This window comes from Myiozetetes cayanensis, unplaced genomic scaffold (genome assembly GCF_022539395.1).
Source record: "Myiozetetes cayanensis isolate MyiCay16 unplaced genomic scaffold, myiCay2020 scf34, whole genome shotgun sequence".
NCBI lineage: Eukaryota > Metazoa > Chordata > Aves > Passeriformes > Tyrannidae > Myiozetetes > Myiozetetes cayanensis.
In genome coordinates, this window is record NW_026087566.1 from 1,918,102 (window position 1) to 1,934,269 (window position 16,168).

Consider the following 16,168-nt stretch of genomic DNA (forward strand, 5'->3'; position numbering starts at 1 on the left):
TTGTTTCTTCCCGTGTCTAAAGTTTCATCTTCTTTGAGATCTGCAAGGAAAAAGTAAATCCTAGGGCTGAAGCTTCTCTCAGTAGGTAGCACAACAGAAACGCTTTAGGTAGTGCCATTAATAGATGATTAAACTGTTTTCCTCATCCTTTGGCCCCTAAACATACTCTCTGTCCATCCAGTTATCCAGTTAACAGGAATTGCAGAGTTGACCTCCACGTGGTTTCGCCCAAACCGACCGCACAGTTTGGTTTTTCTCGCAGTAAACCAGAAATTTGGGGGTTATTTCCAAAGGTAACAGTGCTCCCACGTGCCACTGAAGTTGCTCAGCTGATGCTGACTAGCAGGAGTGTGCTGTCACTCAGAAATTATCCTGACTGATGCAAACTTAGAACAAAGACACAAAGGTTGGTTACCCTGACAAGTGCTTTGTTTAGTGGAGATCGGCAACGAAGTTCATACTCAAAAGCCAGGGATTCCTGGAATCCTCTACCTTCCCTGAGGTACTGAAATCACCCTCAGAAAGTGGAGCAGAAGAGGTTAGGAGCTCCACCAGTAATCATGTAGTGTCTGAACTGTCAGTAGAGGTGCTCATCAAACAGTTTGTTTTCGATGTGACCCCTCCTGGTTCCTGTCCAGGCTCTCGGGATCGCTCCAGACCTACCGTGTGGTCGTGGAGCTGGAGGCCTGCTGTTAGAAGAGATACTTAGATTTTGTGTGTGTGCACGTGCAGTCTCATTCCAGCAGCAGGAATCTAAAGGGAATCTCCTTCTCCCAGGCTCCCAGAACACGGGCAGGAGTTCCCCCCCTCCGGGGTACGTTCCCGAGAGGCAGCAGCGAATCGCTCGCCAGGGCTCCTACACCAGCATCAACAGCGAGGGGGAGTTCATCCCAGAGACCAACGAGCAGTGTGTGAGTATCAGCATGAGAGGGGGGGGAAAAAAACAAGTCTAGCTTGTTAAGGAGCTCTACTGGGATCTGGGCCCTCTTTTTTCACTCCCCAATATTCACCAGCATCTGCACACTGGAACACATTGCCCTGAGAGTTGTGGCCGCCCCGTCCCTGGAAGCGTTCAAATCCAGGTTGGATGGAGCTCTGAGCAACCTGCACTAGTGGAAGGTGTCCCTGCCCACAGCAGGAGGTGGAAGTGGATGATCTCTGAGGTCCTTTTTCCAACCCAAACCATTCTGGGATTCTGCTTTGTGCATTTAAACTGCTTCAGATTGCAGCTGTGTAAATCCAGAGCCTTCGGGTTGCCAGAAGCAGTTGCTGCGTGTGCTGGGCATTGCCTCTCCACTGACTGAGCAGTTTTAGGGCTGTCACACACATGTGCTCAGGTTTTCCTATTGCCAGCTTTGTGTGACCCTCTTGCTTTTGAAAGTCTGCTCTCCATTCAGAAAAGTAGGAAGTGAGGCCAAAGGGCAGCTCGCAGGTGGAGGCAGCAATGCAGCAGCACAGCCTGTTCCTGGAGGCAGCTGGGACCAAAATGCAGCACAAGGCTGACCTAAACTTCCATTTGTCACACCAGAGTCCTTTCAACACTTAAAGCAGTGTCTCAGATTTGATAGGAACTCAATTTCCATTGGATATAAGGGAAAAATGTGCATTTAAAAAGGCTTAAACTCCCCTCTTCAGCTGGACTTCCTCCAGACAAGCAGCAGTGGGCTCCTCTTGCTCTTGCACTGGACTGCACTGATGTTGCCTTGTGATTTCTTCTGTCTTGCAGATGCTGGACCCTCTAAGCAGTGCTGAAAACTCGGTGTCAGGAAGCTGCCAGTCCTTGGACAGGTCAGCAGACAGGTACAAATGTACAGACTGGTAGGGATGTGTGTGCTCTGATTAAAAATACCAGTTGTACTCAGGCAAAAGTCTGCTTTCCATCTCATAATTTTTCTTGGAGAAAACAAGAACTTATTTCCTACATATCCCAATATATTTCTTAAAGAGAATTAACTCTGTCTTCAGGCTGTTTTATTTTCTGGCAAAACCACAGACCAACAAAACTGGTGCTTCAGTGGCTTTCTGTGTTAAATATTGAGTTCTAAAGTGAGCAGTCTGTGTGGAGCCAACACTCTGAGAACATCTGGCTGCAGAGGATTCAAAACTCTTTTAGACAAGGCTTTACTGGTTCACTTAAAAAATAAAATGACAAAAAAATACCCCAAATAGATCATTGAACTAGATTGCTATGTCCTGCAAGATACAGAATTAATTCCAGAGGTAAATAAGGGAGGCTCTTTCTCTGATGAAGAATTTGTCACAGTTTGATGCTCTGGGTCTTTCTCTTCCCTTTCTGTGCTGTTGGTGTGGCTTGATGGGCAGCCAGAGGTTCTCTTAACTTGAATAGCAAATGTGGCTTCCCAGCACATGCAACACTGGGCTTCAGCATGTTTTTAGAATTCCTCCAAGCTAATTCCTGGAGGTAATGTGTGCTTTTATGCCAAACTTACTCTTGCCTTCTTTCTTTACCAGTCCCTCTTTTCGGAAGTCCCGGATGTCGAGGGCCCAAAGCTTTCCTGATAACAGACAGGAGTTCTCAGGTACGTCCTGCTGCAAGGGTTGCTCTGAAAAGCCATAGAGTTGTTTGTTACCTCTTCCTAAAACCCTGCTGCTCCAGGAAAATGTTGGCATGGGAGGGTAAACTTATCTTGTGTCCTTGCCTCTCCCTGCAGACCGGGAGAATCAGATCTACGACAAGGCAGGGAAGGGTGGGACTTACCCTCGGCGCTACAACGTCTCCATGCAGCACAAGGACTACAACGATGGTGAGTTGTTGTTCTCAGACCTCCCATTCCAGGCTGGAAATACAAGGTGAGGCGATGGCATCCTCTAGGGATGAGTGTAATTCCCAGCTGAAGAGCCTGGAAGAGCCCTGGGCCTTGCAGTGAGTGCTGGAGTTGATGGTGCTGTGCATGATGCCTCATCTTCATGGAGACACTCTATGGTTTGTTTGTAATTCTTGGTTTACTTTGTAATTCTTGGTTTACTTTGTAATTCTTGGTTTACTTTGTAATTCTTGGTTTACTTTGTAATTCTCTGTTGACTTTGTGCTTTCTGGGAGTATCCAGGGTGGGCTGGGGCAGTGCACAGGGTTGTTTCCTTGGCCATATGTAGCAGGTTCCTACCTCAGGGATTCATTATTCTTTGCTAATTCACAACACAGACTTCTTTCTGGGTCTTTTAAATATAGCAGGGACTTAAAGAATGACATCTCTGCTCCTCAGATGGCTTTATGCAAATTGCCCTCTCGAAATTTCATGAGGTGCAAGTCACCATAATCTCTGTTTATGGTTTTTATTTCCAAGTCCGGGCACGTTATCTAGAAAGTCATTCTGGGAGTCGTCAGATCTTGTGTGGTACCCTGTAAACCTCACATTTGTGCTTTGGAAGGCAAGTTCACATCTTTGCACCACAGCACTGAGGACATCACAAAGTGTTCTCTGCCTTCTGCTTTGGGAATGATCCAGAGCCAAACTGAACTCAGGCAGCGTCAGCCCCGAACTGTTACATTTTTGCATCTCGTGGGGGTTTTTTTTTTTTCCTCCCTTCTCCTTGCTCTCCAACCACCACCTTCCACTTGCAAGCTTCTATTTAAAATGCCTTTTTCCCCCTTAGGCCGGAGGACTTTTCCCAGGATACGGCGTCACCAGGGGAATTTGTTCACCTTGGTCCCTTCCAGCCGCTCCCTGAGCACCAACGGGGAGAACCTGGGCCTGGCCCTGCAGTACCTGGACCCGCGGGGCCGCCTGCGCAGCGCCGACAGCGAGAACGCCCTGGGGGTGCAGGAGAGGAACATCCCCACCAAATGTGAGCGCTCCCTGACCCCCCTCAGCCAGCTCCAGACCCTACAGATGACCGTGGTTCCCACATCGTTACCTTCGTTGTGGTTTTGAGGCCGGTTTGTGTCACCTGCAGGACGTGTCGTCTTTTTCTTCTCTGTTTTCTTCTCCACGGGGAGGTGGTTTTTGCTTTAGGAAGCCTCAGAAATTCAGCTCAGAAAGTTAAAAAAAACCCCTACATTCAGTCTTTTCAGGGCTCTTTAAAACAGCCAGACAGGCTTGTTTATTTTCTTGATACATTAACATTTGTAGTCAGGCTACACTTACTTTACTGTGTAATACTGTATATATTTCACTTGCTCTTTAGTAGAAAGATTTCCTCCTGTTTTAATAGCATCCCTGAGTTGGTTCTTTGGACAACTTTCTATTATTAAAAAAAAAGAAATGGAACATAAGTCTTTACTAATGAACTTGAGATATCCCATCCAATAATTTAGGGATCAGAATGAGGAGTGTGCTTGCAACACTAAAATACCGACTGGCAGGAAATCTGATTAAATTAGACGTGGCAAAGCTAATCTCGCAGCTCTTCTGTATTTTCACACTGTCCAGATGGCTGGTTCCTGTCTTTGTTTTTGAGAGTTTCTTGTGAGATACAACAGAATTGGATGCATTGCACTGCAGGAGACTGGGAGTGTTGCTTTCCAAGTTGGGGCTGAAGCACCGGTTTTTGAGTGATGTGCTTGGGGATTTGGGGCAGTCTGGAAAACTGGCCTCGGGTATTGATCTCTGGGGTCAGGAGACTGCTGCCCATGGAATGTGAGGAGTCCTAATTCCCTGTGGATGTAACCTCCTGCTGGGGTTGGAGGTGGCTGCTTTAGCTGGGTCTGGTGTGTATTTTTATTGGAATCTGATCGTTGAGCAGCTAAAGAAGGTGCACAGGCTGTGCTAACCTTACAGCCCCAGCTTTATCACTGTCTGGTAGGGAATTATGACTTTAATTTTTCTGCTGTAGAGGGAGCTTTGCAGTGAGATCCTTCCCACAGGAGAAGGAACCTCGGGCCACCTTGGCAAAGACCTCAGAACAACGTCCTTCAGGTTGTCCCAGAAGTGTAAAACCATTCCCGGCTGGGCGGGATTGATTTACCAAGGCTGATCCAGCAGCTGGAAGATGCTCTTTAAGTGCTGAACCATCTCTTAAAGTAGTGGGTTAATAGAATCCACCTGCTGTTCTCTTTTAGCTCCAAGTGCTCCCATAAACTGGCGCCGAGGGAAGCTGCTGGGCCAGGGCGCCTTCGGCCGCGTGTATTTGTGCTATGACGTGGACACGGGCAGGGAACTCGCAGCCAAGCAGGTCCAGTTCGATCCAGAGAGCCCTGAAACGAGCAAGGTAACACTCATCTCACCTTCTAAAATCCTGCAAAATGCCCTCATCTGCTTGTCCTTAAAAACTGGAGGCTTCTTTTAGTTCCTGCGAGGGTTTCGAGTCACGTGGAGAGGAATAGGAGCCATTTAAAAAAAGTTACTTTTTTGTGTTATTAACTTCAGCCTGAAACTAAAATCCATTTTCTGGCTTCGTTTTTTGGCTCTCCCTTCTCAGCTTTCTGGTTTGTTGCCAGGTTACTTGAGGAATGGTAGACTACCCTGTGTTCCTGGTTAGACATGGATGTGAATGAAACTAAACCCAAAAAGACTAGTTGTTTTTTTTTTCAATTTTTTGAGCAAAAAAAGCTGCTTGCACTTGCAAAACCCACTTCTGGGTTTATATGGTACACCCTGTATCAAGTGTGTGAATTACCAGTTTTCACTTCTGAATTCTCCCTGTCCTTAAAACAAATTGAGCTGTGCTGTGTAAATTAATCAAGAAGAGGGATGTGACAACCCATTAGAAACAGTGGAGATGGGAAAGGGCACCTTGAAGTTATGGGATAGCTGGAATGGCTGTTGGGTTCTTGCTTGTGTTTCAACAATGTACCAGTTTCCCACTACTGAACAAATTCACTCTGAGCTGGAATAACTGATCCAGGAAGATTCAGCAAGAACTTGAGACTTTTCCTGGGCAACAAACGTCTGTGATTCCATCTGAAATTGCTGTGTGAGAAGTGAGGTTATAGCTGTGTTGTGGGTGAAGAAAATCAAGACAAGGAACAAAGTTTTTCTGGTACTAAATCCATATATGATACTGCCTTTGTTTTACACCTGTCCTTAGCTGCTGATGCTACAGTGAGGATTCATCGTGAACCACTGGCATTGTTTGCCTTTTCCAGTGCCGTGGATCAGACTTTTCAGGGCAGTGGTAGTTTCATCCTGCCGGTGGCATGACAAATTTATTAGGATGGGCTATTTCCTGGGACTGCAACCTTATTTTCTCCTGCAACATCCATAGGAAGTGAGTGCCCTGGAGTGTGAAATTCAGCTGCTGAAGAACCTCCAGCACGAGCGCATCGTCCAATATTACGGCTGCTTACGGGACCGGGCAGAGAAGACCTTGACCATCTTCATGGAGTACATGCCAGGGGTAAGAGCTGGCACAAGCAGCACGCTCATGGATCACAGAGGGAGATTTGTGGAGTTTGGTAGTTGGTTTATTAGTTACTGTGATCCCCCTGACTGTGTCATCCACCTTAAACCCTCTCAGGGCTGCTCCTTCTCATCGTGGGTTATAATGCCACCACTTTAATTTTATTTATGCCCAAGCAACCTCTTTGGTTTGGTTTTTTTTTTTTCCCTTCAGTGTCTTGTACTTGAAATACATTCTCTTTATTAATCACTAAAGCCAGTTCTTTTGTTCAGTCTAAATTTGTCCTACCAAAGTACTCCAGAGGACTTGGACCAGCTTGTAAATCATAATAACTGAATTACAGTCGTGGTCCAGCAAATGAGGCTAAAACTGACCCTGCAAAAAAAAAAAGAGACTTTGGACCTGGATCAATCTGCTGAACTGTTTTATTGCTTGTCTTCACAACCAGTTGTACCAGCATGGAGGAAGCAGACAGAACCTCCTTGAGCTATTTTTGCCATAAAACCTGTCCTTGCCTTTCTCTAAAAGGACTCCTTAGGGCGAGAAGGCTTTAGAAGAGGCCAGAACTCATTCCTGGGCTGGTTGGGTGTATAACACACCCATGGCTCGTGGGAATTGAATGGAGGCTGCAAAGATCAGTGGGTCTGTCATTTCTTTGCCAACTTTTTCTGTTTGCTTTCGGTGCAGGGGTCGGTGAAGGACCAGCTGAAGGCGTACGGAGCCCTCACGGAAAACGTCACCCGCAAATACACCCGGCAGATCCTCGAGGGGGTCTCCTACCTTCACAGCAACATGATTGTGCACAGGGACATAAAGGGTGAGATCAGCTGCTGATTGAGATGTGCCACGTGCTAAAGAAACTCTTGTAAAGAGACCAAGGGTTAAGAATTTGGTATCCTGGCTGGGGCTTCTGAATGTGGCTTTGCTCAGTTTATCCCATTTCGGTCTTACATCCACTTGTAGATTCCCATCTGATTTCATCCCAGCTTGGTGGTTGGCATTCCAGCTGCCATAAGGGCTCCATGCCTGCTCTTAGCAGTCCTGCTGACCTCAGGCCCTTGTGGCTCTCCTGCCTCCTCTGGGTGAGAAACCTCCAATCTTCCACATAAAGCCTCTGATTAGTCCTTCATCTTCCTCTTCCCAGTATAACCCCCTGGAGCCAGCCAGTCTCCTTAGGAGTGACTGTCAGCAGATGTGGCAGACACCACACAGACTTTTCTGTGCCCTGGAGGGACCAGGAGGGTTGGTGGCTGCAGGTTTCATGCAGGCATACACCAGATAATGCCAACATGGGGTCCTTGATCTCATAATAGCTTTGAAAGGAAGAATTGGTTTTGGTGTCTAAACCTCAGTTTGTGTCCACATACAAACCTAAGCTCTAAAGTTTTCTTTTTTCCCTGGTGCTTCATGTCCAGGACCTCTGACCAAGTAAAGTGAAGATTGACTTGTTTATTGTAGGAGTTCAAAGTGGTTTAATTGGCTACATCTGTTACCCAGCTGACCAGAGAGCGATGCTTGCACTCACCAAAGCAGCATCCCAATAAAATCCTTCTCTCCACAGCTCTGTTCTCTCTCAGCCTGTGGCCTGGGGGGCCCTGCAAGGCTGCCCGAGCTGTTTACAGGCGCTGTAACAATGCCGGTGCTGACTCAGCTTTCATTTCCCTCCCCCCCTTCACTTCCTCGTGTTTTTCCCTGAAGTTTTTTTTTTCCCATTTACAACCATTAGCAATTGGCTTGTCCGCAGCCTGAACTAAAGAAAATGATGTTCAGCAGTTCACCTGAGGCTTAACGGGGAAGGAACCATCCCACGAGCAGGGGTGTCTCGGGTCGGATAAGCGGATCCAACAGCTTGGATCGCGTGGAAACAGCTGCTCCTCGGCTTTTGTTTTTGTGCAGGAGCCAATATTCTCCGGGACTCTGCTGGCAACGTGAAGCTGGGGGACTTTGGGGCCAGCAAACGGCTGCAGACAATCTGCATGTCTGGGACAGGCATCCGCTCCGTCACCGGCACCCCGTACTGGATGAGCCCGGAGGTGATCAGCGGGGAAGGCTACGGCAGGAAAGCGGACGTTTGGTGAGCCTTTGGTAGATCACTTTATCTGGAACCAGGTCAATTCTGCCATCCCTAAATCCAATCTCACTCTTTTGGCTGGATCAGAAGCGGAAAGCCAAAGTGAAGTTGTTGGTTTGAACTCGAGGCTGTGCTTTGCGGTGCCAGCACCCAGCTACTCCTTTAGCTTTTCAGGAACAGCTTCCACTCGTTCCTCCCTTGAACTGACAGCTGGTTTTTTGCTCTCTGACTGGTGCAGCATTGTTATCCTTCTTATGCCTTCTCGAGGTGTCTTGTGCAGGGCCAGGAGTGGGGTTGATGATTTTTGTAGGTCCCTTCTGATGTAGGGGATTCTGTGATATCCCTTAGAAGAACAACTGAAGGTTGTTTAGGGAGAGCCCATTCATTTAGTTCTAAAATAAGTTATGCTTAAAAAGTACTGGAAATGAATAGAATTTGAGCTTAAAAGGAAAGATGCCCAAACCTGCAATAACACAAAAGATCCAGGTCAGATCAGGGATGATCTGCATGAATGGAAACTGTGGCTGTGCTATTATTGGCACAGCCAAGAAACAGCCTCTATCGGAAGAGCAGAATGGTCCTGTGCCAAAATGTTGGGTTTGGAGGCCTTAAAAAGGTGGGATTAGAAAACTAAACTGAGCAACAGCGACAAAAGGTCTGTTTGTGCCTCCACAGTAAAGCAAGGCCTGTTCCCTGAACGAGCAGGGAGTGGAAATGTCTCGTGTGGAAAGAGTTAAGCTCTGCAGACTCCTCCAGTTGGGATGCTTGGGGAGAGAGTGGAGCACGTGCCCTTCCCCCTGGGCTGATGCAGTTGTGGATTTCCTCTTGCTGCTGACATTGGTCCATTCCCATCAAAGAGTCGCTGCCGTTGGCCAGGCTCCAGTCCCTACAATCCCAACCATTATTTCGGGGGGGCAGAATTTTCCAGCTCAGTCGGTCCCAGGGTGGATGTGGATGGCCCAGGGGCTCAGAAACGTAACAGATCCATCCACCTGGCTCTGAGCCACCGCTGCAGGCCCCCTCTCCAGTCTTCTTTTTTCCTAAACAGCAGAATATGTGAGCTATTTGTTATTGCTGGAGTGACTTGACATGAAAAACATTCCTGCTGTTTGCTGAATGTCTTAAAGAAACCGGATCTGCTTAAACGGTATAAATCAGTCTAAACAATAATATATCCCTGCTTGCTTTTTGAGCAAACCCCCAGCACTTCAGCACACATGGTTTGCATTTGCTGTACTCTCTCCTCGAGTAAGTCTGAAATGGCTGAAAAACGGCGTAAAATTTTCACGTTGGATTTTTTTAAACCTTGTCAAGAAATCGGTTCTTGCATATTCCTCTTGTATTAATTCCTTCCCTTCCTTGCCTTGGCAGTTGAGGCGAGCCTGCCTCTGAAAATGTCTTTTCCTTGTTTTTCACCTCAAAATAGAGGGTTTAGTTTAAAGGTAGAGGAGGCAGTTTTGCCTTTTGAACGGGAAGATGTGATAAAAACACAGCACTGGATATTAAAAGTTCCCTGACTGCTTTTGCTTCATCCATGGCCTGGAGGAAGCAATTAATCCTTTTGGAATAAAACCCAATCACTGCAGTGCTGCAGGACCATCTTCCCTGGGAAGGGATTGGTGTCACGTTTGCCTCAGAAAGGTGGCTCAGCCATGTCCCCAGAATCGTGTTCTTGCCTTGAAGGAGCCTGCAGAGCCCCATTAACTTTCCAAGGAATTTTTCCTTTAAGGTAATGATGCATCTGTCCCACTGGGACTTGACTTACAACCTTCCCAGTTAGGAGCTGTTACAGCTTTAATTATTTTTTGACTGATGCTTGGTTTCTTGTGAAGGTATTATTAGGTTGGGTGGTTTTTTTTTTTCCCCCACGTGGGCATTCCAAGGTTGTGACTGAGGAAGGGCTTTTGCTGAAATGGCTTTGTGAGCTCTGATTTGCTTCACCTTGGTTAAAAACTCAGCAAGTCGAGCACCTGAGCAACCTTATCTAGTGGAGGGGTGTGGAACAAGGTGAGATTTAAGGTCCCTTCCAACCCAAAGCATTCTCCGATTCTGTAAATGCTTTTGATGTCCTGTCTCCTGCTAACACAAATGTTTCCTGAGAGTTTGAGCAGAGGGGAGCAGGACAGATGGCACCTCCCAGAGCCCCAGTAGGACCAGTCCCCCTGGCTCAGCACTTCCCTGCTCTCCTGGCAGCAGGGAGGGCAGCAGTGCTGGCAGCTCTGGCTCTGAGCTGGAGCACCCGTGGGGGTTTGCTGAGCACCCACCCCATTTCAGAGCCGCTCCCAGAGCTGCACCTCGCTGTTGGCTGCTTGGGAGCTCTCCCTGACTCAATCCTCACTTGTGTTTGTCCTGCCTGCTTTCCCAGGAGCCTGGGCTGCACCGTGGTGGAAATGCTGACGGAGAAACCCCCCTGGGCCGAGTACGAAGCCATGGCCGCCATCTTCAAAATCGCCACCCAACCCACCAACCCCCAGCTGCCCTCCCACATATCAGAACACTGCCGGGACTTCCTAAAGCAGATCTTTGTGGAAGCCAGGCACAGACCCTCTGCTGAAGAGCTGCTCAGACACCAGTTTGCACAGCTCCAGTACTGAATTACCTCCCTCGCTCTCCGGGCCCCGTCCGGTCTCGTCGCCACCGCCCGTCGCGGTGCCGCGTCTTCGAAACGCCGACTCGGCTGGCCTAGTCCTTTGGGGAAGTCATGCCAAGGAACTTGGGGGTCTGCTCTCGTGCCTGATTCCTTAAGTGTGCTGGACTGATGTTCATCCTGCCAACGGCTGGATTTTTTTTTTTTTTTGCCCTGACCTTGCAGCTGGATGTGACCTCCTGCAGGCCCGGGAAGGGGAAGGGGAAGAAATCTGAACCCAGGTGGGAACTGGGAGAGCTCCACTCTGCAGAACAGAAACAACCAACAGCCTCCAGAGCAGCTCTTGTCTGTTTGAATCCCTGCTTTCCAGCCAGGGGCTCCAGAGGTGTCTCCAGTCCCTGGATCCAGCCCAAAGCCATGTGTCATGGAGCATGCACTCGCTATAGTAGGATATATTTTTCTTCTTAAGTATTCAGCATCTGAAGGTGTTCACAGAAAATACTGATTCAGAAGTATGTGAATAGTGATGTTTTATAATGAGCCCATGGATTTTTGGGGTGGGGGTGAGGGAGGTCTTTCTAGCCAAATGTCAGGATAATCAGAAAAGTTTCAGCAGAGTGCAATCGCTCCGGGGCCTGAGGGAAGGACTCTCCTGCTGATGCTGGAAAATCCAGAGCTCGATTTCCAAGGCTTGATCTGCCCCAGCATTGAGGCAGTGTCAGTTTGTGTCCTCATAGCCAGCAAATCTGTGCTCCTGCTTCTCTCCCTGGGGCTGCTGGGTCCAAACAAAACCCCTCTGGGGAGGGAGTTGTGCAGAGGAGTTTCCTGCTGCATCCATCCCTCTTTCTGCCTGGTGACGTTGTGCCATCCTTTAAACCAAAGATAGTCCATCTGGTGCCCAGGAATTTCCTTCAGCCTTTCTTTGAGCACCTGACTAATGGAAAATGGAGGTTTTTTCGTGGGTAAATTAGCTGGACACTCGGTTGTTTTTTTTGTGCACAGGAAGTTGGGATCGAGCTCAGCCCTTCGGTGGGGTTTGTTTTATGGGTATGCAAGTGGTTATTTTAAGACTTCCATAAATGCCCAATTTAAATAAGCTTTTTAGGAGTTTAGTCAAACAAGGAACCAGAGAGAATATCTAAAATTACCTGGAGATCCCCACAGAGGTGCCAGCAAAACATACCCAAGTGATTTTGCTTTTGAGAGGTACCACGAGTCTGAGGAGTGAGTTCCTGATGCCCTCAAACCCTCTCAGTTGGTTTGGGCACCAATAATCTGTGTGTCACTCATAAAAGACCATCAGTTTTTAAGTGCTGAGGATTCGTGGAGTAATTCTAAGTTACCTCTGAGAAATGAAACTGAGAAAAGCAAATGTTAATTAGCTAAAATGTTGCTTTATAAGGCAACAATCAAGGTGTTCTGCTCTTGTATTGGGAACCACATTAAGGCTCCACACACCTCCACTCCTCTCCCCCATAAAAACTTGAAAATTGCTTCATAATGCAGTAAAATTAAGTTTTTAAGTGAATGCTGATGGCAGGATAAGGCAAACTTTTAATGAAACCAAGCTCCTTGAACACACGATAAATACTGTGTTGAATTTAAAAAAAAAAAAAAAAAAGGAAAAAACCCTAAAAACCCCAAACAACCAAAAGTCCTGAAAGGATTTAAGAGTCTGAAGTGTTTTTCCAGCACCTGAATATACCAAAGATTGGGATCTTGACTCGCCACCCTCCACCCTGCGGTGATGGGGACGTCTGGGGGGGTTTCTCTCTCTCTCTCTCTCTCCTTGGCTTTTCCTCACCAAACTGACACCTCCTCCCATGATTTTTTCCCTGTTATCCCACCAGGCTGTGTTCTGGGAGAGGACAGGGCATGAGGAAATGGTGTCACCTTTTTAAACCTTTTCAGAGCAGCTCAATCCTCAGGACCCGCCGTGGCTCTTTTACCTCATCCGCCTCAACGGGAGGCTGTTCCAGAGCAGAGCAAAGAGCCCCCAGGGACTGATGGCCCTTCCCTGTGCTGAGATGTGCCTACTCTGTGTGTCCCACCTATATTCCAGCCTGTAGTAAATGGAATGAAATAGCTGTCCAGTGACAGAGAACAACGGGGTGCCAGCTTGGACTTGTGTTTGGAACCCCCCTCCAGCCCAGCGTTGGGCACAGGAAGAAGCCAAAGCATTCCCTTGTCTGTTTGGAGATGCACTTTTATGAATGTAGTTTATATCGCTCTTTTTTAGCTCTTTTTACATCATGTAAACGGTGATGCCTCATACTTTTTTTTTTTTTTTTATTTATATCGTTTAAAAAAAAAAAGATCATATTTGATGATTTTTATATATATCGACTGTTACGGGGAAAGGGGGGGAAAGGGGGGTGGGGAGGGAGGGAGGAGGAGGGGAAATAAATTTTGACGCCTTTATGAATTTAAAAAGGAAAAAAAAGCAGCTGGTTTTGCAGAGAATTTGCTGATGGTTTATAACGAGTAGAAGCCAAGCCCCCAAATGCTCCTTTGTTTCCTCACAGCCCTCTGGAAAAGGAAGATCTGGAGTCCTGAGTGCTCTGCTCCGGTGAATGACTTGGGACTGATTGATCCCATGGGCAGCAAAAGAGTTGCAAGTGGACAGAAAATGTAATTCTACCTCAAACCTGAATTACATCTGGCCTCTTTATGCTGGCAGAATTGGGAAAAACTGGGAATAAAACTCGTTCAGGGGAGGGTGGAGGGAGGAGTGCCAGGCTGACAATAAGCTGTTGTGTCCACTCCAAATGTCACGTGGAGATTCCTGCTGTTCCTCCCAGGGAGGGATAATCCAGGGAATGTTGAGTTTTGGGATCCTTGATGGAAGGTGCTGCAGAAATGGAGGATATTCTGTTTGACACAGAGTCCCAGTGTCCTGAAACGGTTGAAACTGGGCAGAAAAGTGTCTGAGACTCCCATCAGAGAGGAACTCGGGGGATTTGGTTGTCCCTGAGTTTGTTAGGAAACAAACTGGTGGCATTTGGGGCTTGGTGTGACGATTCTGTGCATTCCAGGTTATCTGCTTGCTCTCCAGAAGATCTGAGCTTTGCCCGTTCTTGTGGCAGGAGGCTGCAGCAATCTGGATTTATTTCATTTTTGGAGCCATATTCCAAAGGACTTGATGCTCCAAACAGCTCCTGCTGCCGTTAATTAATTTAATTACCAACACAAATTGCCCAAGGGGGAAGCTGGTACCTGCTCAGGTGACACACAATGTTTCCAAGTGCCCAGAGCTGGCATAACTTGCCCCATAAACACCAACATTCCTGTTGTGTAAGCATGGATTTGGGTGGGCAAAGGGGAGCTGAGTGAGGTCAGAGGTGGAGAAAAGGGGATTTTATCCTCCCCATCAACGGTGCAGAGCAGGGAGAAATGGCTTTAACCTGGATTGTGCAGAAGACCCTGACCCAGTAGTCTCTATATTCCGACCGGGGGCTTGCAGTGCAAAGCCAGGCCAATGTATCGTTTTATTTACAATAAAATTATCATTTATATGAAAGCCTGTGCTGCTGGTGGTTGTTGCAGTCCGGTGTCTCTTACTTCTGTGGAAGTGGTGCCCCTCAGGGTAAGTCAACAAAGCCATTAACTGGTTTTCCTTCCCACCAGGGACCTTAAATGAAGGAGGAAGTTTTTCCTTTCTGGAGTTTCTCCCGTGGGACAGATGGAGAAATGTCCTGTTTGTGATGTCACCTCTTGGGTCAGGTGAGTGTGTGCCCTCCCCAGGGCTGTCCCTGAGCAATCTGGATGGTCTTGCATTGACTATACCAGTCATTTGGGGCAGGAGAAGCTTTGCTGTCCCTGAGAAAGGCAAGAGAATGGGGAACCACATCTCCAGAGATTTTCAGGCTCTGGTTTTTTTTCCAGCTGGGTTTTTTTGCTCTTTGATGTCACCACCACTTGAGCAGTGCCTGAGTGTCACCAGGGTCCCTGGAGGAACTGGCCTCCCCAGCCCTGACCACTGATCCTTTTCCCAGGCCATGGTTGTTGTCAGTTAAATCCTGAAATGTTTGTCCATGTGAAATGTGAACAAATCAGGATTAAGGGCTTGACCAGCTGATGCAACAGAAACCCTTCAATGAGCCAAGCACGTGTGTGGGGCTTGGGGCTGTGCCAGGACAGATGAGAACCATCAAGTGGAGTCATCCCAGAAGGAAAATGTCTGGTGGAACCAGAAATAAACCACCTCCTGACACCCTCCCTGTGTGTAAGAACCCCCAAACCCTGCCTTTGCTGAAGGAGGAACTTGGGACTTCTTTGTTACCTTCACCTGAGGAGGTTCTTCCCTCTTTTCCACCTGGGCTGTTCACTGGTGTGGGATTCACCTCTCAGCCTTGTCTGATGGTCTGGTTTTGTCCTGGACTCCCCTCCTGCTCACCCCCCTCAAAAATAAGAAGCTCCACAAGTAATTCTGCTTCCCACAGAATCCAGAGTGTGCATTCCTGGCTGGAATCTTCCCCACAGAATCCAGAGTGTGCATTCCTGGCTGGAATCTTCCCCACAGAATCTCCTGAGCTGGAAGGGACCCACGGGGATCATCGAGGCCCTGCACGGGACACCCCAAGAATCCCACCTGTCCTGTGGTGGTTGAGCAGGGACTGGGAGGGGGAAAAAAAACACCTGGAGTCTCAAAGGTAGAAATGATCAGCCCCAAAACACTGCCTAAAGCACAGAAGAAATGCAGCAAAACCCCTCGATTGCCTTTTTATTTCTTGTGATTTGTGGCCCAAGGGAAGGACTTAAGGTGAGTTCCCTCTCTCCAAATCCACTTCTGAGGCAAATGGAATTCAAATAATCTCTGCAGAGCTTGGCTGTGCTGCACTGCTGGGGCTCTCTGTGTTGGGATAGCAAAGTCTGAACCAGGAATGATGACTTCTGGGTTTAATATTGGCAGGGTGGGGGGAGAGTTGCATTATATTTTATCCAGGAAATGCTGGCACGATCCTCTCTTGTGTCACTGGTTCTGATCCCTGCCTGGTGCTCTTGGACATCTGGATGGTATGGGTGTTTATGGATTTATATGGATTCTTACTGATTCATTTTTTTTTCCCCTTCAAACAGCATTTTTTACATGAACCTGCTGGCTGGAATTCTTGTGCTCTGCCAATCTTACCCCAGATGTGGAGTCAGAACATCCCAAATCCCGGTGACTCCATCCCTGCAGATTGAACTGCTGGTCAGGGGAGGCTGAA

At 47.7% G+C, this 16,168-nt stretch overlaps 1 protein-coding gene across 3 annotated transcripts in view; it reads left to right on the top strand.

Annotated features, from left to right (window-relative positions):
• MAP3K3 (mitogen-activated protein kinase kinase kinase 3) overlaps positions 1-12,474 on the top strand; it is a 30,440-nt gene extending 17,966 nt beyond the window's left edge. For 2 of the 3 annotated variants that reach the window (XM_050327674.1, XM_050327676.1), the window contains exons 8-17: positions 778-911; positions 1,727-1,800; positions 2,473-2,540; positions 2,673-2,765; positions 3,616-3,807; positions 5,021-5,169; positions 6,166-6,297; positions 6,988-7,117; positions 8,197-8,374; positions 10,737-12,474. In XM_050327674.1, the coding sequence (XP_050183631.1) occupies positions 778-911; positions 1,727-1,800; positions 2,473-2,540; positions 2,673-2,765; positions 3,616-3,807; positions 5,021-5,169; positions 6,166-6,297; positions 6,988-7,117; positions 8,197-8,374; positions 10,737-10,965 (1,379 nt within the window). In that variant the 3' untranslated portion in view covers positions 10,966-12,474. The remainder of the gene's footprint in view (positions 1-777; positions 912-1,726; positions 1,801-2,472; positions 2,541-2,672; positions 2,766-3,615; positions 3,808-5,020; positions 5,170-6,165; positions 6,298-6,987; positions 7,118-8,196; positions 8,375-10,736) is intronic. The other variant, XM_050327675.1, reaches the window with a different exon arrangement.
• The last annotated feature ends 3,694 nt before the right edge of the window (positions 12,475-16,168 follow it).